At 53.1% G+C, this 25994-nt stretch overlaps 1 protein-coding gene across 4 annotated transcripts in view; it reads left to right on the forward strand.

Annotated features, from left to right (window-relative positions):
* Nucleotides 1-25994, forward strand: part of NLN (neurolysin) — a 73065-nt gene that overhangs the window by 37777 nt on the left and 9294 nt on the right. For 3 of the 4 annotated variants that reach the window (XR_003760117.2, XM_029066911.2, XM_029066912.2), the window contains exons 7-11: nucleotides 517-652; nucleotides 4834-5200; nucleotides 7613-7814; nucleotides 23767-23953; nucleotides 25239-25367. Coding sequence is in view for 3 of the 4 variants with exons in the window: in XM_029066911.2 (XP_028922744.1) it covers nucleotides 517-652; nucleotides 4834-5200; nucleotides 7613-7814; nucleotides 23767-23953; nucleotides 25239-25367 (1021 nt within the window). In the remaining variant the exon portion in view is untranslated. The remainder of the gene's footprint in view (nucleotides 1-516; nucleotides 653-4833; nucleotides 5201-7612; nucleotides 7815-23766; nucleotides 23954-25238; nucleotides 25368-25994) is intronic. The other variant, XM_039910529.1, reaches the window with a different exon arrangement.

The raw sequence follows: 25994 nt of genomic DNA on the forward strand, positions 1-25994 counted from the left end.
CTGGGCTACTATAGGAGGGAGAGTCAAGCAGAGGCCTGTCCGTTCCATTCCCAGCTCGGGCAGTGGCTGGCCAGCGGCAGGCCATCGGCTCTGGGTCAAAACTCCCCCGTGCCGGGCAGCGGCGGCTCCGGAGAGAGTCGGGGGGGGGGGGGGGCGGACACTCGAGTCTACCGCGCGGAAGGAGGTGAGGGTCAACCGCTGCCGGATTTGGGCCACGATAACACTGTGGATCCACTACCGGAACGGTTGCAGACGGAGAGCGGGGCGTTCCTGGGAGAGACGCGTCCGGGGGTCGCCGTGGGTCGGAAACGACTCGGCGGCACCAGACGAGACTGACGGCAAGGGAATTCCGCGAGCCGGAACTGGCCGGCCCGATGTCCTCTCCCGGGACAATATTAAAACTTCTTTTCAAGGAGCCCCACGAGGGACGTCAGCTTGAACCGAAATAGGTTTTTCCTCCTAATGGGTTTGTCTTCTATTAATTATCGCCCTTTTTTTTTTTAATTAAATTCTTAGGAGAACACCAAGATCCTTCAGGAGTTGCTTCCTCTCCGTGCCAAAGTAGCAGAGCTGCTTGGCTATAACACCCACGCCGACTTCGTTCTCGAGGTGAACACTGCGAAGAGCACCAGTTGCGTAGCTGTCTTCCTCGGTGCGTTCCGGCATCTGTTTCTACACCGGCTCATTTCCCTCCCTCCGCATCGAGCTGGTTCCCGCAGTTCCTGTTACTGGGACTGCCCTCATAGGGCCGGGTGACTCTCGGGGGAGGAGAACAAGGCCACAGTAACCCCCTTCTGGGGCAAGTCTCTTCGTTTCCCTGTGCCTCAGTTTCCTCATCTGTCAGATGGGGGCTAAAGACCTGCTCTCCCTCCCACTTACCCTGGGAACCTCATGTGGGTAGTTCCGATACGAGGTGATCGAGGCGCTCGATCAGCTCGTGTCTCTCTAGGGCTCAGTTCAGTGCTTGGCACACGGTAAATTCATTCGGTCGTACTGAGTCCTTGTTGTGTGCAGAGCACTGTACTAAGCGCTCGGGGAGTACAATATAACAATAAAGAGTCACATTCCCTGCCCACAACGAGCGTGGCCTAGTGGGAAGAGCACGGGCCTGAGAGTCGGGTCGTGGGTTCCGATCCCGGCTCGGACACGTGTCTGCTGTGTGACCTTGGGCGGGTCACTTCTCTGTGCCTCGATTACCTCATCTGTCAAATGGGGATCAAGATCGGGACGTGGACTGTGGCCAACCTGATTACCTTGATTCCACCCCAGCGCTTAGAGTAGGGCTTAACACACAGTAAGGGCTTAACAAATACCACAGTTCTTATTAAATACTACAATTATTTATATTATTCATTCATTCAATAGTATTTATTGAGGGCTTACTATGTGCAGAGCACCGTACTAAGCGCTTGGAATGGACAATTGGGCGACAGAGACAATCCTGCCCACTGACGGGCTCACACTCTAATCATTTCTACGCGAAGAGGGTCGTAGGGGGAATTAGTACAGGCAATTTGAGCTTTTTGGAGAAAAGTTAGCCGCGGGTTGCTCTCGATAGCTGTGCATTTATTTGTGACAGAAGAGAAGCCCGCTCGGGAAGAAGAATGGGTGCTGGGCAGCAGTATGACTCTGGTCTTCCCACTCTTTACTTCCCCGAGACCAGAGAAAGGAAGCGGAGGTTCCTGTTACCCTCAGCTCACGGAGGAGCCTTTCAAAGTTTAAAAACAGCTGGCGGCGGCCGGGGCATCCTGTTTTCAGAATCCCCTCACTCTCAGCAATCATATTAAGTTTCTGCCAGAAGCACCAACTTTTCATTTTAAGCGTTGCCCGTGGGTTGACGGGAAGCCGGGATTTTAGAGAAGTAGCGTGGCTCAGTGGAAAGAGCCCGGGCTTGGGAGTCAGAGGTCAGTGGTTCTAATCCCGGCTCCGCCACTTGCCAGCTGTGTGACTTTGGGCAAGTCACTTCACTTCCTCTGTGCCTCAGTTACGTCATCTGTAAAAATGGGGATTTAAACTGTGAGCCCCATGTGGGACAATCTGATCACCCTGTAGCCCTCCAGCGCTTAGAACAGTGCTTTGCACATACTAAGAGCTTAACAAATACCACCATTAGTATTTATTATTATTTAGGCCGTGGCAGAGGAGATAAGCTCTGAAGGGCTAATAAGCCAGAAAACCATTTTGACTCTTTTTTTCCCCCGCTTCTTTGGGAATTTTTTTTGCCATTCCCCAGAAAATGGCAACTCTGAGGCCTCGTCAGTGGCCAGGCCGGAGCAAGGCTGGGAATCAGGCCGGGAAAGGCAAGCGGGGCCTTCACCCCCGGGGAGCGAGCGCTTGGGTTTTATACCTCTCACACTCAGTTTTCTCAACCCGAAATCTCCGCTCTCCCTCCCTCTTACACTGTGAGCCCCTGGTAGGACGGAGACTGCGTTGGATCAGATTCTCTTTTACGCACCCCAGGACTAAACACATCCCCCCGTCCTCTAGACTGTGAGGTCAATGAGGGCAGGGAACGTCACCGTTTGTTGTCGTACTTTCCCAAGCGCTTAGTACAGTGCTCCGCACACGGTAAAAAAAAAAATGTGAGCCCCACGTGGGACAATCTGATTACCTTGTGTCTACCCCGGAGCTTAGAACAGTGCTCTGCATGTAGTAAGCGCTTAACAAATACCATAATTATTAATATATACGACTGAATGAATGGCTAGGCACTGTGAATAACGGCGGTATTTGTTAGATGCTTACTATGTGCCAGGCACTCTACTGAGCACTCGATAGAAGCAAATGGGGTTGGACCACCTTCACAGGCTACTTTTGGGAGCAGGGATTGCATCTGAATTTATGTCCATTCATTCCTCTCCCGCCAGCTCTCGATTCAGTGATTCACGTCCTATCAGATCTCTTGAGAGGGAGCGTGACTCAGGGGAAAGAGCCCGGGCTGGGGATTCAGAGGTCGTGGGTTCTAATCCCGGCTCTGCCACTTATCAGTTGTGTGACCCTGGGCCAGTCACTTCACTTCCCTGGGCCTCAGTGACCTCATCTGGAAAATGGGGATGAAGACTGGGAGCCCCAAGTGGGACAACCTGATCACCTTGTATCTACCCAGCGCTTAAAACAGCGCTTGGCACATAGTAAGTGCTTAACAAATACCAAAATTATTATTATTATTATCAGTGCTTAATAAATGCCATTATAGTGCTACCAGCGGTGAAGGGAGCATATCCTTGTGCTTAGAAGCTTTTTGGACTCAAAAGTGAAATCTACCGCCTAGAGTTGTGTTTCTTCAACCTGGCAGAAAGATCCTTCCAAGGATTGACTAGGGCTCTAACTTGCAAAATCAATCAATAGTATTTCCTGAACATCTACTGTGTTCATTCAGTAGTGTTTATTGAGCGCTTACCATGGGCAGAGCACTGTACTGAGCGCTTGGAACGTACAATTCGGCAACAGATAGAGACAGTCCCGGCCCAGTGACAGGCTCACGGTCTAAGCAGTGTGGCTCAGTGGAAAGAGCCCGGGCTTGGGAGTCAGAGGTCATGGGTTCGAGGGCCGGCTCCGCCACCTGTCAGCTGTGTGACTTTGGGCAAGTCACTTAATTTCTCTGTGCCTCAGTTACCTCATCTGTAAAATGGGGATTAAGACCGTGAGCCTCATGTGGGACAACCTGATTACCCTGTATCTACCCCAGCGCTTAGAACAGTGCACTGCACATAGTAAGCGCTTGACAAATACCAACATTATTATTATTATTATTATTAAGCAGGAGAAACATGTCTAACAATCACTGTTCCAAACACTTGGGAGAATACATTTAGATGGACTAAAGAAGAGCGTGAAGGGCGGCACGGAGTAGCCGATAAAGCCCGGGCCTGGAAGTCAGAAGGTCATGGGTTCTAATCCCGGCTCTGCCACTTGCCTGCTGTGTGACCTTGGGGGAGTCTTTTAACTCCCCTGTGCCTCAGTTTCCTCATCCCTAAAACGGGGATTGAGACAGCCCCAGGTGGGACAGGGACTGGGTCCAACCCGATTTGTTTGTATCCACCCCAGCGCTTAGTACAGTGCCTGGCACAGAGTAAGCGCGTAACAAATGCCATCATTATTATGTAGGAGACCTGATTCCTGCTCTTAAAGAGTTCACAGCATAGTGGGGGAGGAAGGAGCAAAAAGGATTCACAGATAGGAGCAAGAAAGAGAAATGGACAGATAGGTGAGTGAGATAAGTAGTGGAGATAAGGAGAAAAGCTAAGAATAATAATGATAGTGGTTTTGCTGAGCACTTACAAGGGAAGCAGCGTGGCTTAGTGGCAAGAACAGGGGCTTGGGAGTCAGGATGTGGGTTCTAATCCTGCCTCCACCACTTATCTACCGTGTGACCTTGGGCAAGCCACTTCTCTGTGCCTCAGTTCCCTCATCTGGAAAATGGGGATTAAGACTATGAACCCCACATGGGACAGCCTGATTACCTAGTATCCCCCTCAGCGCTTAGAACACTGCTCGGCACAGAGTAAGTGCTTAACAAACACCGTAATTATTCTTGTATGCCAAGCTTACAAGCACTGGGGTAGATACAAGCTAATCAGGTCCCACACGGGGCTCACAGTCCAAGAAGGAGAGAGAACCGGTTTGAATCCCCATTTTGCGGTTGGGGGAACGACCCAGAGAAGTGAAGCGACCTACCCGAGGTGACAGAGCAGGTGAAGTGACAGAGCAGGTGAACGGCGCAGTCAGGATTAGAACCCGGGCCCTCTGACTTCCAGGCCCGGGCTCTTCCCACTAGGCTCCCTCCGGTTCCTAAAGCTAACGAAAGGTAACCTCTTGCGTTGGTCCTCGCAGACGACTTAAGCAAGAAGCTGAAACCTCTAGGGGAGGAGGAGCGCCAGCTGATCCTGGACCTGAAGAAAAAAGAGTGCGCGGAGCGGGGGTTTGACTACGACGGGAAAATCAACGCTTGGGATCTGTATTACTACATGACCCGGGTAGAGGAGCTCAAATTCTCCATCGACCAGGAGAAGCTCAAGGAGTACTTCCCCATCGAAGCGGTCACGGAAGGCCTGCTGACCATCTACCAGGAGTTGCTGGGACTGTCGTTCGAGCAAGTGGCCGACGCCAGCGTTTGGAATGAGAGCGTCACCCTCTACGCCGTGAAGGATAAGGCTACCGGGGAGACCTTGGGACAGTTCTACCTGGACCTCTACCCAAGGTAGCCCCCGTCCATCGCTCTGGGCCTTCGGGTGTGGGTTCGGGGGCGAGGGGAACCTGCAGCTTCTAATTATTGGAATTGGCGGCTTGAGAGCATGAGGGCAACCCGAGCTCTTCATTCATTCATTGTCATATTTACTGAGCGCTTGCTGTGTGCAGAGCACTCATGAGGGCAACCTGAGCTCTTCATTCAGTCGTATTTACTGAGCGCTTACTGTGTGCAGAGCACTCATGAGGGCAACCTGAGCTCTTCAGTTCGTATTTACTGAGCGCTTACTGTCTGCAGAGCACTCATGAGGGCAGCCTGAGCTCTTGAGTCGTATTTACTGAGCGCTTACTGTCTGCAGAGCACTCATGAGGGCAGCCTGAGCTCTTCATTCATTCATTCATTCGTATTTACTGAGCGCTTACCGTGTGCAGAGCCCTGTCCTAAATGCTTGAAAAGTCCAATCGGCGACACACAGGGACAATCCCTACCCAACAACGGGCTCACGGTCTAGAAGGGAGAGGCAGACAACGAAACGAAACACCCCAGACTCCCTCCGCGACAACAGCTTAGCTCCAAATAGTCATTCAGTCGGTCAGTCGTATTTATCAAGTGCTTTATTTTCCGACCCCTCGCGTCTCAGGGCTGTGGCCCCTGATGTTTCTCCCTCAGAGCCCGTCGTTCATCCTCGAGTAAGGGATGGTTATCCTGGAGGGCCGGGAGAAGCTTCCTTAAATCAAAAGCTGCAGTTTGGAAAAATGAATTCCTCCCTAGCGGCTTGGTGTAGTGGATAGAGGGCGGGCCCGGGAGTCAGAGGGTCATGGGTTCTAATCCCGGTTCTGCCACTGGTCTGCTGTGTGACCTTGGGCAAGTCACTTCACATCTCTGGGCCTCAGTTCCCTCATCTATATAACGGGGATGGAGACTGGGAGCCCCATGTGAGACGGGAACCGAGTCCAACCCGATTTGCTCGTCTCCACCCCAGTCCTTAGTACAGTGCCTGGCACATAGTAAGCGCTTAACAAGTTCCACAGTTATTATTACCGTTATTATTGTCATTATTAACCTTTGTGTGTGTGTTGAGACGGCCAATTCAGTAGCTCATCTTTGCCTTTTCCCCTCATTTTTCTTGACCTGACACCTCATGTACCTTTTATTTCTACCATGGTGCTTCATTCAGGATAATTTACTGTTGGAAACTCAGTTTAAGGAGTCATTTAGGGAGGTAGAGCGAGACACTCATATACACTCCCACACGGGCGTACAAACTCAACGCACACCCCCACCAAGAAGGGTATGGCAGGAGAAAAGACAAACAAACCTCTACTTGTTTTTTTTCCTGGGCTCAAGAGCACTGGCGCTCAGCCCCGACCACTCTTCTAAGAAGGGAAAAACCCACAAACTTCGGGTCTTCCAGCCTAGGTCTCTGACCCGGCTTCAGGCTCGGAGCCAGAGGAGAAAGCGGGGAGAGACAGAGTGAAATGTCTCAGCTCTCCATCCCCAATTCCGGGAAGTTTTGGTATGCAGTTGTCTTCGACAGAATTGGAAGATGAGTCATTTTATGGGTTCGTTACCCCTACCAAAAAAATGAAGGTCACAGACGACTTTGTTGTATAGACACAGGATAGCTGTATTTGAAAGAAGACAATGAAAAAGTGGAGTGGAATGAGCCCAGTAATTTGGATAATGGGGGGATAAATTCAACGTGAATGTACGTTTGTTTGTTTTTAACACCATTTTACCACCCCGTGGGGTAAACGTGTGTGACTCCGTATGTCCGCCGAACTTGGATTTAGCTTCCTGCGGTCTGTAACGGCCTGCCTCGCCTTCGATCCCTAAGGGATGGGCTGAAATTCAGGAAATGTCTCTCTGCCTCGCCGTTCTCTCCTCGGTCCTTCAAGCGTGTGTCCTGGGGCTTTGCTGAGCATCGCCTAAGTGGAGTACTCTCTTCGTCAGGCAAAAGCTTCCTGGCGTGGGTGGCAGAAGGGAGAGCAGGGGGAGAAAACTGTGGGTCGGGAAGGTCGGGAATTCTGAATTCGAGGACTCCAAATGAATGCGGTTTTCCCGTTGGCAAAAATCGAATGGGCTCTGCCTCGGGGATAACGGGTAGTATTCAGATTGGGTTTTCAGGTGGAACGGGGGGGTGACGTTCCTCTTCGTTTCAGTAATCGGTTATCAAAACAGGGAAACAGCCCCAGGTGAGAGTATCGAACGCTTCGGCTAGGCGTGTATGTCGGTTTTTTGGTTTCCCCTCCCCATCCTCCGAAAGCCAGACCAGGTGCAGTAAGCACCCCCCGGTCGTCCCGAACAGTCACCCTCCTCTTTCCGCACCCCTGGCTCCCAAGCGTAGGGACTGATGAGCGAGAGAGAGCCCCGGAAAGAGGGTCCTCCGGGATCCGGCTCACCGGGGCTCTCTCGCCCATCCAGGGACGGGAAGTACGGCCACGCGGCCTGCTTCGGCCTCCAGCCCGGCTGCCTCCTCCCCGACGGCAGCCGCATGACGTCCGTGGCCGTCCTGGTGGTGAACTTCTCCCGGCCGGCCGCCGGCCGGCCCTCCCTGCTGCGGCACGACGAGGTGAGGACCTACTTCCACGAGTTCGGCCACGTCATGCATCAGATATGTGCACAGGTCAGTGGCGTCGGGGACCTTCACCGCCCTCTCATTTCCTCTTTGAATCCAAGCGCCCACATTGTGAGCCCCGCGTGGGGCGGGGACTCTGTCCAACCCGATGAGCTTATATCTACCCCGGTGCTTAGAACTGTGCTTGGCACATGGCGCCAACAAGTACCAGGATTTTTATTATTATGATTATTCTTGCTGTGCACCTCCGGATTCATTCATTCATTCAATCGTATTTATTGCATGCTTACCGTGTGCAAAGCACTCTACTCAGTGCTTGGGAGAGGACAGTACACAACAGACATATTCCCTGCCCACAATGAGCTCACAGTCTAGAGAGGGAGAACGACATTATTATGCATACTTACATATATAAATAACATACATATCGGATAAATGCATATATATCTAACTATAAGATAGATAGATTCACATCTCTCTCTGTATGTATATAACAGATACAGATATAATAATAATAATAATGTTGGTATTTGTTAAGTGCTTACTATGTGCCGAGCACTGTTCTGAGCACGGGGGTAGATACAGGGTAATCAGGTTGTCCCACGTGAGGCTCACAGTCTTCATCCCCATTTTACAGTTGAGGTAACCGAGGGGCGGAGAAGTGAAGTGACTTGCCCACAGTCACACAGGTGACAAGTGGCGGAGCTGGGATTCGAACCCTTGACCTCTGACTCTCAAGCCCGGGTTCTTTCCACTGAGTCACGAAAAGACCCGGTCCCTGCCCATAGAGAACTTAGAATTGAATGGGACCTTAAAGCGGACACCTTGCCAGAGAGCAAATCCGTAAAAGAGCAGGGACGTCGCAACAAACGATAGGAAGGGAGGGGAGGGAGGGGTTAGTTGGGGACTGCTCCGGGGCAGAAATAAATGACTTTTCAGCAGAGCTCTGAAGGAGGGGCGGGGGAGGGTCTTGCGGGGAAAGCGTCTGTCTTCTCATAAACCCAACGCGTTCAAGCGGTTTGCGTCCGTTCCCTAAAAGCACAAATTGTGGCCGTGTTCACGGTTTACCGCTTCAGGAACAAGTCACCGGGGACTGCGCCTCTGGTAGTAAACCCCCTAAAGAGGGGCTGTCCTGGGGCTGAGAAGAGGGACGGTCTCATCGTTGAGTAAAAGTAGATACCAAGAAGCAGCGGGGCCTGGTGGAAAGACCCCGGGCCTGGGAGTCAGGGAACCTGGGTTCTAATCCTGCCCCTTCCACTTGCTTGCCGTGGGACCTAGAGCAGGTCGCATCGTCTCTCTGGGTCTCAGTTTCCTCATCTGTAGTTGGGGGATTCAAGCCCCGTTCTCCCTCTCACTTAGAGTCCCCGTGCTCCCTGAGGACCAGGAACCGGCTCGGTCAATCACTGGTATTTATTGATAATAATAATAATGTTGGTATTTGTTAAGCGCCTACTATTTCTAAGCTCTGGGGTAGATACAGGGTCATCAGGTTGTCCCACGGGAGGCTCACGGTCTTCATCCCCATTTTACAGATGAGGTAACCGAGGCGCAGAGAAGTTAAGTGACTTGACCACAATCATACAGCTGACAAGTGGCAGAGCCGGGATTCGAACCCATGACCTCTGACTCCCAACCCCGGGCTCTTTCCACCGAGCCACGCTGCTTCTCGGTGGAGGGCTTACTGTGTGCAGAGCACTTATTAAAGCACTTGGGAGAGTACAGTACAAGTGCCTACTGTGTGCAGAGCACTTATTAAAGCACTTGGGAGAGTACAGTACAACTGAGTTTAATTAGTCAATTAACTGAGTTAATGAGTGATAACCACGTTCCCTGCCCACGGTGAGCTTACAGTCTAGAGGTGGCCAACCGGATCGTCTTGATCTACCTCAGGGCACGCTTCTTGGCACATCGTCGTTCTTGTGGTCTCATGCCGTCGAGTCGTGTCCGACCCGTAGCGACGCCACGGACACGTCTCTCCCAGGTCGCCCCACCTCCATCTGCAGTCGTTCCGGTAGTGTCTCCGTAGAGTTTTCTTCGTCAGAATCGGGACGCGACTGACCCTCGCCTCCCTCCACGCGGTAAACTCGACTCTCCCCCCTCGACCCCCGTGTCGCCGCTGCCCGGCACGGGGGAGTTTTGACTTGCAGCAGATGGCCTTCCGCTCGCCGGCCACTGCCTAAGCCGGGAACGGAACCGCCGGGCCTCTGCTTGACTCTCCGTCCCGTAGTCGGGACCGGTAGGGGATTGGAAACTCTCCAGGTGCGGCCCGGAGAGGGGAGGCGCGTAGTTAACACTTAGCAAATATCACAGTGGCTATTTTTTGAATTATCATCACTACCAAAGCCCTCACCTTTCCTTTTCTGTCCCTAGTGGGAGTTGAGAAGGGCCGTTCAAGCAGCTGATATTGTCGTGACTTTTTCTTTTCAGCTTCCCATCTCTGGGTGGGACTCTTAATCGGTTAAACAATACCTGAGCACCTGCCATGAGCAGAGAGCACCCGACTTAGCCTGCAGGCGATGCCGATAGAATTAGTAGGTGCGATCCCTTATCCTCAAGGATCTTCCGGTCTAGCCGGGGAGAGAGATGCTAAAAGAAATTACAGATAGGAAGAAGGAACACGTAAATTCACCCCGGAGCTCACCCGCTTTAATTAAAAAAGTATCGGCAGAGGGTTAGGAAATGAATCCGTCCAGATTTGCAAGTCGTGGCATGCCAGATATTTCCTCCCTCGATCCTTTGACTCCAAGCTAAGGAAATTCTTCAGACTCGTAATCTCACACTTCTTGCCTGTGGTAACTTTTCAGACCTCTGCATCCCCGCATCAAGACTCTCTGCCCTTGATCCATGTTTTTTCTCCAGAGCTGAGCACTTCAGGCGGCGTGGCTCAGTGGAAAGAGCCCGGGCTTGGGAGTCAGAGGTCACGGACTCGAATCCCGGCTCTGCCGCCTGTCAGCTGGGTGACTGTGGGCGAGTCACTTCTCTGGGCCTCAGTTCCCTCATCTGTAAAATGGGGATGGAGACTGTGAGCCTCACGTGGGACAACCTGATGACCCCGTATCTACCCCAGCGCTTAGAACAGTGCTCTGCACATAGTAAGCGCTTAACAAATACCAACATTATTATTATTACTATTAAAGAGGGTACTTTGGATAGATCTTGGTCAAGAAGCAGCGTGGCTCAATGGGTAAAGCTTGAGTCTGGGAGGCACAAAGACCTGGGGTCTAATCCTGACTCTGACACTTGCCTGCTGTGTGACCCTGGGCAAATCCCTTGACTTCTCTGTGCCTCAGTTACCTCGGATGAACGGTGTGAGCCCCATGTGGGACGGGGACTGTGTCCAACCTGATTTGCTTGTATCAGTCCCAGAGCGTAGTACGGTGCCTGGCACGTAGTAAGCGCTTAACAAATATCACCTTTATTACTGTGGTGGTTATTCTCTGTACCTCAGTTTCCTCGGCTGTAGAATGAGGATTCAACACGTGTCCTACCTCCTACTTGACTGCGAGCCCCGTGTGGGATAGGCTTGTACCTGGCCTGATTCACTCCTGTCTAACCCAGCGCTTAGACCAGTGCTTGATACATAGTGAGCGCCTAACAAATACCGTAAAGGAAAAAAAACCCCTTCTGCAAGAGACCACCATACTTAAAATTTCTTGGGTGTCTCTCTCCTGAAGTAGGTGGCTTTGTCAGAGGTCCTTGAAGCTGGGGAGGGTCATGAGTTGGGAAGGGGCAGTTCCAGGCAGAGTTAATAATAATAATAATAATAATAATAATAATGGCGGCATTTGTTAAGCGCTTACTATGTGCCAAGCACTGTTCTAAGCACTGGGGGGAGATACAAGGTGATCAGGATGTCCCACGTGGCGCTCACGGTCCTAATCCCCATTTTACAGATGAGGTGAGGCCCAGAGAAGTGACTTGCCCAAAGTGACCCAGCTGACAAGTGGCGGAGCCGGGATTAGAACCCACGCCCTCTGATTCCCAAGCCGGGGCTCTTCCCACTGAGCCGCGCCGCTTCTCAGTTGCTAATTGAACACGGGGTCGGTACCCGAGCAGGACGAGTTTTGCGCTCTCGACTCCTGAAGAAACGAGGCCCTTTCTAGCAGCGACGGGGATTTCAGAGAGAGCGTCTTGGTAATAATGTTGGTGCTTGTTAAGCGCTTACTATGTGCGGAGCACTGTTCTAAGCGCTGGGGTACATACAGGGTAATCAGGTCCCTCGTGGGGCTCACGGTCTTAATCCCCATTTTACAGATGAGGTAACTGAGGCACAGAGAAATTAAGTGACTTGCCCACAGTCAGCTGGCAAGCGGCAGAGCTGGGATTAGAACCCACAACCTCTGACTCCCAAGGCCGGGCTCTTTCCACTGAGCCGCGCTGCTTCTCCTGAAGGTATCTTTCGGGGGTAAGCTCCAGGACGGGGACTGTGATTTATACTCGGCTTGTGCTCTCGGTCAGATCCACGTGCTCAATAAGGCATCCACTAATGTGAGCCCCACGTGGGACGATCTGATTGCCCTGTATCTCCCCCAGCGCTTAGAACAGTGCTCTGCACATAGTAGGCGCTTAACAAATACCAACATTATTATTATTATGACAGGACTGGGCACCCAGTGTGGGACCTCACACACAGAACGTGCTGAGGACGAGGGTCTGTGGACAGTAGCTTCTGCCTGGCACGTAATAAGGGCTGAACAAATGCCACTAAGAAAAATTCACACAGAAAGAAAGGTCCCTAATTTGCTGGTTGTTTTATTGCACTGGAACATCTACTCCGGTGTAAAACCACTGGAGCTTCGGGAATTTCCAAATTGTTCCCCCCCGGCACATGTTTCAGCCTGGCCGGGGCGTTAGGCATCTAAGAACTTGAAATCTCCTCGGCAGCCAGAGTCTGCATCCGTTCCCGGAGCTGGGCCCAACTCCGGGGGCTCCGCCCGGCGGGATCGAGTCCGCGGAGGAAAAGCGGACACGGAGGAAGCAGCGTGGCCCGGTGGCTAGAGCATGGGCCTGGGAGTCAGAAGGTCATGGGTTCTAATCCCAGTTCTGCCACTTATCTGCTGTGTGGCCCTGGGCAAGTCACTTCACTTCTGGGCCTCAGTTACCTCCCCTGTAAAATGGGGATTAAGACTGTGAGCCCCATGTGGGACGGGGACTGCGTCGAACCCCATTTGCTGGGATCCACTCCAGGGCTTAGTACAGAGCCTGGCACATAGCGAACGCATAAGAAATACCGTAATTATTGTCCCGTCGAATTCAATTTCAGTGCATTCCCTCGGCCAGTCCCGCTGCTGAGAACGATCTCTCGTTTCCTCGTCCATCGGGGCATCAGGCGATACTGTTTCAGGGTTTTCTGCTCCCCGCTCTGTTTGCTTTCTCAAGGTTTGGGGCTAACAGATCACCAGCGGGTGAAGCACCCCTGTTCATAGTAATAATAATAATTGGAATTTGTCAAGCGCTTACTATGTGCGAGGCGCTGTTCTAAGCCCCCGGGGTAGATCCAAGCTAATCAGGTTGGACCCAATCCCTGTCCCATATGGGGCTCACAGTCCTCACCCCCATTTTACAGGTCACTGGGGCCATGAGGAGTTAAGTGACTTGCCCAGGGTCACACAGCAAACAAGCAGCAGAGCCAGGACTAGAACCCGGGACCTGCTGACTCCCGGGCCCAGGCTCTATCCACTAGGCCAAGTTGCTTCAATCAGTCGATATCGATTGAGCGCTTACTATGTGCAGAGCACTGGACGAAGCATTTGGAAAAGTGCGATTCGACAGAGTCTACGGACACATGCTGGGGCTGAGGCGCCCTTCTGGAGCCCGGCATCCTGTCCTGTGACACTCAAATGCACGATGACAAGAATAAGAATGATAAATATGGTATTTGTTAAATGTTTACTACTACTAATAATAATGTTGGTATTTGTTAAACGCTTACTATGTGCCAAGCACTGTTCTAAGCGCTGGGGTAGATACAGGGTCATCAGGTTGTCCAGCGTAGGGCTCACAGTCTTCATCCCCATTTTACAGATGAGGTACCTGAGGCACAGAGAAGTGAAGCGACTTGCCCGAGGTCACACAGTTGACAAACGGCGGAGCCGGCATTAGAACCCATGACCTCTAACTCCCAAGCCTGCGCTCTTTCCCCTGAGCCACGCTACTTACATGCCAAGCATGCCAAGCACTGTTCTAAGCCTTGGGGTAGGTAGAAGGTGACCAGGTTTTCCCACGCGGGGCTCACTGTCTTCATGAGAAGCAGCGTGGCTCAGGGGAAAGAGCACGGGATTGGGAGTCAAAGGTCATGAGTTCAAATCCCAGCTCTACCACTTGTCAGTTGTATGACTGTGGGCAAGTCACTTCTCTGTGCCTCAGTGACCTCATCTGTAAAATGGGGATTAACTGTGAGCCTCACGTGGGACAACCCGATTACCCTGTATGTACCCCAGCGCTTAGAACAGCGCTCGGCACGTAGTAAACGCTTAACAGATACCAACATTATTATCCCCGTTCTGCAGAGGAGATCCCTGAGGAACAGAGGTAGCGAAGCGACTTGCCCACGGTCACACAGCAGCAAGTGGGGGAGCCGGGATTAGAACCCACGTCCTCTGACTCCCAAGCCCGGGCTGTTGCCACTAAGCCACGCTGCCTCCACCACGCTTCCACTTACAGGGGTACTTTTGGCTCGAGCTGCCCGGGAGATGCTTAACGAATGAGGAAACCAGCACAACCCGTTCGGCAGATTGGTCTGCAAAGGCGAGAGCGCCGCTGGCCAGACAGAGCCCGTCGGAGCCCGCCGGAGGGAGCTCGGAGGCGCCGCCCGCTCCGGCCGGTGTTGGCCCAGGGTGTCGACTGGCACGGAACCAGCTCTTCGGGCACGGCTGGGTTTCGCCGGCATCCTCCCTGCTCTCCTACTGCAGCCCGATCAGTCGGTCGTATTTATTGGGTGCTCACTGTCTGCAGAGCACTGTACTGAGCGCTTGGGAGAGCCCGGTGTGTTCCCTGCCCGCATCAAACTACAGGCCAGCCCGCGCGCTCTGCTCCTCGAGCGCCGGCTTGCGCCTCCATCTCATCTGTCTCCCCACTGACCCATAGGGATGTGGAACTCCGTCCTCCCCGTTTTTCTTTTTTTTGAAGTGGTATTTCGTTCATTCATTCGATAGTATTTATTGAGCGCTTACTACGTGCAGAGCACTGTACTGAGCGCTTGGAATGGACAGTTCGGCAACAGACAGAGACCATCCCTGCCCGATGACGGGCTCGCAGTCGTAACGCTGGGAAAGGTACAAGCTGGTCGGGTTGGACGCAGTCCTCCACGGGGCTCGCTGTCTCATCTCCATTTTACAGGTGAGGTAATAGGCGAAGAGAAGTCAAGTGATTTGCACGAGGTCACACGGTAGTCAAGCAATCAGTGGTATTGAAAGAGCACTTACCCGGTGAAGAGCATTCATTCATTCAATAGTATTTATTGAGCGCTTACTATGTGCAGAGCACTGTACTAAGCGCTTGGAATGTACAATTCGGCAACAGAGACGATCCCTGCCCGATGCCGGGCTCACAGTCTGATCGGGGGAGACGGACGGCAGTGCAAAACCGAACAAATCAAAAACAAGGCAGCATTATCACGATAAATAGAATCAAGGGGATGGACACCTCATTAACAACATAAATAGGGTAATAAATAATACATACCAATGAGCACAGTGCTGAGGGGAAGGGGGAAGAGCGGAGGGTGGGGGGGAGGAGGAGCAGAGGGAAAGAGGGCTCAGCTGAGGGGTGGGGAAAGAGGAGGAGCAGAGAAAAGGGGGAGCTCAGTGTGGGAAGGCCTCCCGGAGGAGGTGAGCTCTCAGTAGGGCTTCGGAGAGGGGAAGAGAGTGAGTTTGGCGGAGGTGAGGAGGGAGGGCGTTCCGGGACGGCGGGAGGACGTGGGCCGGGGGTCCGCGGCGGGACGGGCGCCAACGGGGGACGGTGAGGAGGTGAGCGTACTAAGAGCACCCTACTAAGCGCTTGGGGGACTACATTATAACAGAACGGTTAGATACGTTCCCTGCCCACAGTGAGCTTGCATTCTAGAGGAGGAGACAGACATTAAATGAACAGCAAGAGAAGTGGTGGAGCTGGGAGCAGAACCCCGGTCCTTCTGACTCCCAGGCCCCCGCTCTGTCCACTGGGCCACACGGCTGCTCCCTCCCCAAATATGAGACCGCCACTCTTCAAAGCCTTATTAAGATCATTATCTCCTCCAGGAGGCCTTCCCCGATTAAGCCTCCTTTATCCCCTGCTCCCTCTCCCTTCTGCTTTATGCATTTGGATCTGTAGCCTCTAAGCACTTGGTCTTCTCCCCACCCACGGCCCCGTAACCCTTCTGTACGTGTCCGTCATTTATTTATATTAATATCTTCTCCCCTCTAAACTACAAGCTCCTTGCGGGCAAGGAATGCGTCCAGCTCAGCTTAAACGTTTGGTTCAAGCACGGCGCAGTGGATAGAGCACAGGCCTGGCAGTCAGGAGGTCGTGGGTTCTAATCCCGGCTCCGCCGCTTGTCTGCTGCGTGACCGTGGGCAAGTCGCTTCACTTCTCTGGGCCCCAGTTACCTCACCTGGAAAGCGGGGAATGAGAGTGGGAGCCCCGTGTGGGACAGGAACTGTGTCCAACCCGTTCGAACAGTGCTTGGCACATAGTAAGTGCTTAACAAATACCGTAATTATTATTCTCAGGGACCCCGTCCAACCTGATTAACTTGTATCAACTCCCGTGCTTAGAACAGGACTTGGCACATGGGAAGCGCTTAACAAGTACCGGAATTATTATTGCTATCATTTTTAGCATTATTACAGCGTTACGCACCCAGGAAACGCTCAGTAAATGCCGTGAGTTGATTGTTTGATCGTTCCCTCACACCAGCGCTTCAGAGAGTCATCTTTGGGAGGTAGGAATGGAGAGAGGAAACAGAAGTTGAAAAGGCCAGAGGGCTGCCGGAAGCCTAAACCACAGTAAAGCCACGGGACAGGAACGGAGACTACGAGATGATAATCATCATAATAATTATGGTATTTGTTAAGCGCTTACTGTGTGCCAAGCACTAGTACTAAGCGCTGGGGTAGATACAAGGTGATCAGGTGGTCCCACGCGGGGCTCACAGGCTCCATCCCCCTTTTTCCAGATGAGGGAACTGAGGTCCAGAGAAGTGAAGTGACTTCCCCAAGGTCACACGGAAGACAGAGAAGCAGCGTGGCTCAGTGGAAAGAGCCCGGGCTTGGGAGTCAGAGGTCATGGGTTCTAATCCCGGCTCCGCCGCCTGTCAGCGGGGTGACTTTGGGCAAGTCACTTCACTTCTCTGTGCCTCAGTGATCTCATCTGCAAAGTGGGGATTAAAACTGTGAGCCCCAGGTGGGACAACCTGATCATCTTGTATCCCCCCAGCGCTTAGAACAGTGCTCTGCACATAGAAGCGCTTAACAAATGCCACCGTTGTTATTATTACGAGTGACAGAGCCGGGATCCGTCCCGATTCCCAAGCCCGGGCTCTTTCCACCAGGCTGTGCCTCGGGCCTGTCACGAGCGCTCAGTAAGTACCAACCGATGGAGTGGCCAGGAGTCCTGAGGCAGCGTCTTGGACTCCTGCAGTCTGGGTGAGCCGAGTAGAAGGAAAGCCTTGGGGCCGAGTCAACCTCCTGCTCGTGTCAAGGACTCGTCACCTCACAGGAGTCCAGCCAAGGGAAGTTGTCCAGATCTTTAAGGTCACAGCGGTTTCCTGGAGCAGCCGCATCCGGCAGTGTCTTGACGGGTGCGGTACTCGCCCCGGCATCGAAAACCTGACCATTCAGTCAGCCGTATTTATTGAGAGCTTCCTGTGTGCAAAACACTGTACTGAGCGCCTGGGAGAAGACGGCGTAACAGCAGAGACATTCCTGCCCACAGTGAGCTGAATCACTCGTCAGTTCTCAAAGCGAAGGAACTCTTCGAAGACCCCCCCCATCCTTCCACGGGGAAAATTCCCCTAAATAGTAATAAGAATAGTATCTGTTAAGCACTTATTGTGTTTCGGGCACCGTACTGAGCGCTGGGGTGGAGACAAGTAAATGGAGTTGGACCCGGTCCCCGTCGCCCCCCATGGAGCTCACGTTCCCATTCCCCGTTTTACGGATGAGGAAACCGAGGCCCAGAGAAGCGAAGTGACTCGCCCGTGGTCACGCAGCAGACAGACAAGCGGCGGAGCCGGGACGAGAACCCACCACCTTCCGACTCCCAGGCCCGGGCTCTATCCGCTGCGTCTCGCTGCTTCTCTGCTTCCTGACACTCTCCTAAAGTAGCGGGGCGAGCGTGGGCGGTTGGGACGGGAGGCAGATGGGACCTAGGGAGAGAGGAATAATGTGAGAACCAGTTTGCCCAGGGCCTCTCTTGTGCAATGTGACGCCCCAGCCTTGGCTGAAAGTGGTTTCTGCCCATTTGGGAGGGGGCTGTGGGGTCGGGGCGGGGGGAGTCGCATACCAGAAGTGGCTGCATAGGGGTCTTTGTCTCCGGAGCCCCGTTTGTGGGAAATCAGCTTTGGAGTTCAGCGGGCCTGGTGCGGCCTTTTATTCGAAATTAATTCCAGCGGTATTGCCCCTGGGGCACAGAGCGAGAGCAGCGTGGCGGGAAATGAGTGAGCAGGAGAGCTATTTTTAGAATCCACTCCCAGCAAACATTTCCTTTTGTTTCCAGAAGACACGGTCGATCTGTCGGTGAGCTGGCTCTGCTCTCTCTCTCCCCAAGCAAGCTGGTCTGGGGCCGCGGAATCAAACCTCCGCTCTACCCCGGGCGACTCGAGGAGGGCCGTGTCGATCCCTGACTTGGGCACATCCTTGCTCACCGGCGATGGCTCGGTCCTCGGGGTCGACGGTGTCGGTTTTTGCATTTTACCCTCCCTCAACGTGTTTTCCTGGAAAACCGTTCAGGCTGACACTGTCTGGGAATTGGCTCTATGGATTTCATTTTTGTGGAGCCCACTGGTGTCGTATTAAAACCCGTATTGTTTTTAATGGTATTTGTTAAGCGCTTACTATGTGCCGGGCACTGTACTAAATGTTGGGGTAGGTCCGAGCTAATCGGGTTGGACAGGGACCCTGTCCCACATGATGATGATGAAGATGATGGTATTTGTTAAGCGCTTACTATGTGCCAAGCACTGTTCTAAGCGCTGGGGGCGGATACAAGGTGATCAGGTTGTCCCACGTGGGTCTCACGGTCTTAATCCCCATTTTAGAAATGAGGGAACTGAGGCACAGAGAAGTGAAGGGACTTCACACAGCTGACCAGCGGCGGAGCCGGGATTAGAACCCAGGCCCCTCTGACTCCCGGGCCCAGGTTCTAGCCAGTGGGCCGCGCCGCTTCCCCTCATTGGATATTCCACAGCCTTTGCGGAAATGACCACCTGCACTGTATCGACACGAGCCGGCGTGTGACTCTGTTGGAGTCGGCCGGCCTACGCCGCTGCAGAGCACCACACGTCGAAGGCAGGGACGAAAGTCTTCCACCAGTTCTCAGCCCTCTTTTCTCCACCTCCCTCTCCCTTCCGCACTTGGATCTGTGACCTTTGGTCATTTGATATTCGCCCCACGGCATTACGTACGTATCTAGAGGTGATCCATTAGAACTTATTCATCTATATCATGCCTGTCTCCCTCTAGGCTAAGTTGGTTGTGGGACGTGGCTACCAACTCTGTTGTATTGTCATCTCAGAAGTGCTTGGCACCGTGCTCAATAAATGCCACCGTCCATATCGGTAGGGATGATGATGGTGACAGAGATATGCTCCCAAGGGTCTAATATGCCCCTCCGCCAACGTTAGCCTCCCGAGACGGCGCTCCGCTCACGGTAAGCATCCAGGACAGCCTTGTGCCCAGAGTAGGCGCTCGATACAGCACCCTTCCCGGGAGACGCCGCATAATTTCTGAGGACGGCAGTCTGGAGAGTAGGTCAGATTGGCTGTCTCTCAGAGCTTCTCTATCCCCTTCCGCATGGTTTTGAAATTTGGGGTGAACCCCGTGGGCAAGAGGGAATCAGTCGACACCCCGCCTCCCCAGTTAGGGAGCTCCAGAGGAGTGGGTGTTCTTTCCCCTCCCCAAGCTGACGAGGAAACGAGAAGCCAGAACTATTCCATCCAGCCCAGAGAAGCAGCGGGGCCCAGTGGTTAGGTAGACCACGGGCCTGGGAGTCCAAAGGACCTGGGTTCTGATCTCAGTTCTGCCCCTTGTCTGCTGTGTGACCTTGGGCACTTCATTTAACTTCTCGGTACTTCAGTCCCCTCATCCGTAAAAGGGGATTAAAACCGTGAGTCGCATGCCAGACGCGGATTGGGTCCAACCTGATTAGCTTGTTTTTACCCCAGTGCTTAGTACGGGGCCTAGGACATTATAAGCTATGAACAGATACCATTAAACAAAAAAAAGAGTGTCCAGGCCAAATTCCTTAGAATGGCCAAAACAACTCTTTATCTTCCTACCCAAACCCTGTCCTCCCCTGAATTTTTCCCGCCACTGTAGACAGGCAACACCACCATCTTTCCTTTCCCACAGACCTTAGCATTATCCTCGACTCCTCTCGTTCAACCCACATGCTCAATCTGTCACTAAATCCTGTCAGTTCAGCCTTCACAAGATCGCTAAAATCCACCTTTTCCTTTCCATCCAAACCGCTACCGTGTTAATCTGGGCACTTTTCTCATCCCGCCCTGACTACCGTATGAACCTCCTTGTTGACCTCCCCGTTTCCTGTCTTTCCCCATTCCAATCCGTACTTTGTTCTGCTGGCCAAGTCATTTTTAATAATAATAATAATGTTGGTATTTGTTAAGCGCTTACTATGTGCCGAGCACTGTTCTAAGCGCTGGGGTAGACACAGGGGAATCAGGTTGTCCCACGTGGGGCTCCACAGTCTTAATCCCCATTTTACAGATGAGGGAACCGAGGCACAGAGAAGTTAAGTGACTCGCCCACAGTCACACAGCCGACAAGTGACAGAGCTGGGATTCGAACTCATGAGCCCTGACTCCAAAGCCCGTGCTCTTTCCACTGAGCCACGCTGCTTCTCCTGAACGTTTTTTCTCCAAGAACGTTCAGTCCGTGTCTCCCCACTCCTCAAGAACCTCCAGTGGTTGCCCACCCCCCTCGTATCAAACAGAAACTCCTTACTGTCGGCTTTAAAACACTAAATCACCTCGCCCCCCCCCCCCATCCCCTCGCTGTTCCCCTACTGCAACGCAGCCCGCACACTTCGCTCCTCTAAGTACTCGCCGTATCTCGATCTCATCTATCTCGCCACCGACCTCTTACCCACATCCTACCTCTGACCCGGCACGCCCTCCCTCTTCATATCTGGCAGATGATCGCTCTCCCCTCCTTCCAAGCCTTATCGAAGGTCCATCTCCTCCAAAACTCAGCCCTCGTTTTCTCTTCTCCCTCTCCCTTCGCATCCCCCTTGCACTTTGCTCCTTCTCTTCACCCCTTCCTCCTCCCCACAGCATTCCGGAGTTCATTTTGTATTAACGTCCATCTCCCCCCCTCTAGACCGTGAGCTCGTTGAAAGCAGGGAATGTGTCTACTGCCTCCCAGGAGACTATCGCAACGCTCTGCATGTAGTAAGCGCTCAGTAAATACCATTTATGAATTGACTTAGAATGGCCACAGACCAGAGCCGGTGTCCACGGCCTGGTCCTGCCTCTCCCGGGCGCGTCCTGGGGAGGGGCCGGCTCAGCCTTCGCTCCCCGGCTCTGGGCGAGAGCCATCCACGGCCTCGTCCGCCGGAAACAACCCCGGTACCCCCTGCTCAGACCGGGCTTCCCAGCCTCTGTCCCTCCCGAGAAGCCCGACGGAGATCAGGTGGGAGGGAGTGAGGGCGCCAACCGTCTCCAGCCCGGGGTTCAGAGGGGGGAGCTGCGACGGAGAAGATATTGTTTCCTCCCCCGTGGCCTTTCTGGGCACTCATCCGATAGTCCCCAAACTCCCCCAAGAACCCCTCTGGCATCCGGCTCCCCTCGTGTGTCTTGGCTTTTGATTTCGTCCCCGTTCCCCAAGGGATCCGGATCGTCTTCGCCGTAGCTGTCGTGACATAGTTCTCTCGATACTTGCCCACGCCCGTTGTTTTCCCTCCTCTGCCCAACCCTGAGGGCCCCCACGGTCTCAAGAAAAAAAATTCCCAGGAGCCGTCACTCCTCCCCCGCTTCGGACCCCCTGCCTCAGCCCCCACTTAACTCTTAACTTCCATCCGTTAGCCGGGACAACCCAGAGCTTGAGCCCTTTTTGGGGGAAGAGGGGACTTTTCTTAGCCCCCCCCAGGAAGGTCAGGAAGCAGTCTGCAACGCTCGGCTCCCTAGAATGCGACGACGATATCCATCAGGAGGGCCGTCGGGTGGAATTGTTGTAATGGGGCTGTCGAATTGTTTGATTTTCATTGAGGCCGAGGGCTCAGACAGCGGGGGTGATGAGTAGTCTAGAAAGGCATGTACTGAATAAACATAACCGGATGAGGGCCGGGGAGGGGAGGGGAGGTTGGGGTACGATTGCCGGCCTGGATTTATGTGTCTCTCTGTTTGGAGAGGAACATTCTTTCAGGAGACGCTTTGGCTTTCGACAGTAATTATTTATTTTAGGAGGGACGTATAGATACTCGTGTCGGGATCAAAGCTTCCCGATCATTTCTCGGGCCTTTGGAGGGCTGGAAATCTCCAGACGCTATCTCCACACCGTTCTGTCCAGAGGATGTTTCCCCTCCCGGCTCCCCGTTTGAAAACCCGAGGTTGACCCAGCCCGCCTTCGGAGGGACTCACCCTCGAACTTGTTCGCTCCCAAGGCTTCGGCTCCTCCTCACGGAGGCGACACGGGGCGGGGACCCGGCGTTGGCCCGCCTGCGAGCGCCGTGGTTTTCTCCTCTGTAAAATGGGGACAGTAAACCTCAGCTCTCCCCGCCTCACGGGCTGTTGTGAGACCAAATATGAGACGGTCGATGCAGAAGCGCTCTGGACTATTACAGAAAGCTGGACCCTGCCATCGGGCTGGTCCCCTGGGGGTCCGATTCCTCCAGGCCAGGAAAGTTGTCACCCTGTGGTGCGTCTCCGCCCCCGATGTCGAAGGCTCCTTCACCGCTCTATCCCTGCCGAGCGCCCGGTATTTAACCACAGAAGCAGTGTGGCCTAGTGGTTCGAGCCGGAAGGACCTGCCTTCCAACCCCGGCTTCGCCGCTTCTCTGCTGTGTGATCTTGGGCAAGTTCACTTCTCTGTACCTCACTTCCCTCATCTGTAAAATGGAGATTGAGATTGTGAGCCCCACGTGGGATGTGGACCGTGTCCAAACAGATCACCTTATATAATGTTGGTATTTGTTAAGCGCTTACTATGTGCAGAGCTCTGTTCTAAGCGCTGGGGGAGATACAGGGTAATCAGGTTGTCCCACGTGAGGCTCACCGTGTTCATCCCCATTTTACAGATGAGGTCACTGAGGCCCAGAGAAGTGAAGTGACTCACCCACAGTCACACAGCTGACAGGTGGCAGAGCCGGGATTCAAACCCATGACCTCTGACTCCCAAGCCCGTGCTCTTTCCGCTGAGCCACGCTGCTTCTCTAATATCTGCCCCAGCACTTAGTACAGTGCCTGGCACATAGTAAGCGCTTAACAAATACCACTGTTGTTGTTATCTCGTTTAGACTGTGAGCCCATTATTGGGCAGGGATCGTCTCTATCTGTTGCCGAATTGTACATTCCAAGCACTTAGTACAGTGCTCTGCACATAGTAAGCGCTCAATAAATGCTACTGAATGAATGAATGAATCTACCTCATTTTACCTCATCTGTGAAATGGGGATTGAGACTGTGAGCCCCATGTGGGACGGGGACTGTGTCCAACCCAATTTGCTCGTCTCTATCCCAGCGCTTATTATGGCATTTGCCCAGCACATAGTAAGCCCCCGTTAAATACTATTGATTGATTGATCATTATTATTAATATCAACCACCTACCCGTTCTCCTTCCAGACCGATTTTGCTCGATTCAGCGGCACGAACGTGGAAACCGACTTCGTCGAGGTGCCTTCCCAGATGCTGGAGAATTGGGTGTGGGACCCCGACTCCCTCCGGCAGCTCTCCAGACATTATAAGGACGGCAGCCCCATCCCAGACAACCTCCTGGACAACCTCGTGGCTTCCCGGCTGGTCAACACAGGTAGGCCCCAGAAGGTCAGCTAAAAGAAGCGCATCGGAACGTCCCGGGGTGCCGTTCCCGACGCCCCTTAAGGCCGGGTGGGGATGCCTACGGATGCCAGGGGCAGATTACTGCCGTCCCGGAGCCGCAGCCCTGCAGCGATTGGTGGGAGAGGGATCGACGCTGCGGAAAAAGGGAAGAAGGCCGCCTGATCGTCGGGGGGCCCGGGTTCCAGTCCCAGCTCCGCCCCGCCACTTTGTGTGACCTCGGACGGATTCATTCATTCCGTAGTATTTATTGAGCGCTTACCATGTGCAGAGCACTGTACTAAACGCTTGGAATGGACAGTTCGGCAACCGATAGATCACCGAACGTCTCTGGGCCCCCTCTTCCTCCTCATCTGATAATCGTAATAATTATGCCATTTGTAAAACATTCACTATGTAATAATTATAACAGTAATTATGGCATTTCTTAAGCGCGTACTCTGTGCCGCACACTCTTCTAAGCGCTGGGGTAGATTCAAGGTAATCAGGTTGTCCCAAGTGGGGCTCACAGTCTTCCCCATTTTACAGATGAGGGTACTGAGGCACAGAGAAGTCGAGCGGCTTGCCCAAGGTTACAGAGCAGACAAGTGGCGAAGCCGGGATTAGAACCCACGTCCTCTGACTCCTATGCCCGGGCTCCTTCCACTGAGCCACGCTGCTTCTCCCTTAGTACAGCCTCCTCCCTTAAGCGTATAGTACATAGTGCAGCCTTCTCCCTTAGTACAGGGCCAGGCACTGTACCATGTGCTGGGGTAGGTACAAGCAAATGGGGTTGGACACAGTCCCCGTCCCACGTGGGGCTCACAATCTCCCCATTTTACAGATGGGGTAACTGAGGCCCAGAGAAGTGAAGTGACTTGCCTAAGGTCATACAGTAGACAAGTGGCCGAACCGGCATTAGAACCCACGACCTTCTGACTCCCAGGCCCGGGTTCTATCCGCTCCGCCATACTGCACATCTCGTCTGTGGAAAAAAATGGGGCTCATCGCGCCTACCTTTCCAGCCCCCAGGCTGTTAGGAGGACTAAGTGAATTAATCGGTGGGAAAACACTGGGCAAAATGAAAGCACTCTATATATTCAAGCTAAGTGTAGTAGATGATTTTAGGTTTTCTTTTTTTTTCCTTTGAATATGGACTGAGGAGTTGCTAGCGGTGGCCCGTGGGCATTCTGGTTTGTGGGGAGCGGGAGTGGGCTTGGACCCCTGGGTGGTTTCCCAGTGGCTCCTGAGCCCACGCTTGGACGCTCTCTCCCCGTTAGGCCTGTTGACCCTGCGGCAGATTGTTCTGAGCAAAGTGGATCAGTCTCTTCATACGAACACGTCGCTGGACTCCGCAAACGAGTACGCCAAGCTCTGCCTGGAGATCCTAGGGATTTCAGCAACTCCAGGTAGGTGCCGGTTTTGTCCCTGTGGGTCTCATCGCTGGGGAGGAGGAGGAGGAAGAGGAGAAGGGTGTGCCTGTCAAATGATTTAAGTTCTCATTTCGGCATTCAGGGCCTGGGTGGTTGGGATATTGTCTGGTGGTTAGTATTTTGCCCCAGGTTGTCATAATGTAGTCCTACAAGAGTGGTCCTAATAATAATAATAATGATGATGATGGCATTTGTTAAGCGCTTACTATGTGCCAAGCCCTGTTCTAAGCCCTGCGGAGGATACAAGGTGATCGGGTTGTCCCACGTGGGGCTCACAGGTCTTAATCCCCATTTTCCAGATGAGGTAACCGAGGCCCAGAGAAGTGAAGTGACTTTCCCAAAGTCACCCAGCTGACAAGTGGTGGAGCCGGGATTTGAACCCACGATCTCTGACTCCCCAGCCCGTGCTCCTTCCACTGAGCCACGCTGCTTTACTGCAGATGGGCAGAGCCAGGAGAGGGCAGCTCTGTAGACGCTTGGATTTACCCTCTAGCTAGGCATTCAGCACCAGGAGTAGCAATTAATCAGTCAGTGGTATTTATTAAGCATGAACCCTACGCAGAGCACTGTCCTAAGCAGTTAGGAGAGTACAGTACAAGAGCT

This window comes from Ornithorhynchus anatinus, chromosome 1 (assembly GCF_004115215.2).
Source record: "Ornithorhynchus anatinus isolate Pmale09 chromosome 1, mOrnAna1.pri.v4, whole genome shotgun sequence".
NCBI classification, from domain to species: Eukaryota; Metazoa; Chordata; class Mammalia; order Monotremata; family Ornithorhynchidae; genus Ornithorhynchus; species Ornithorhynchus anatinus.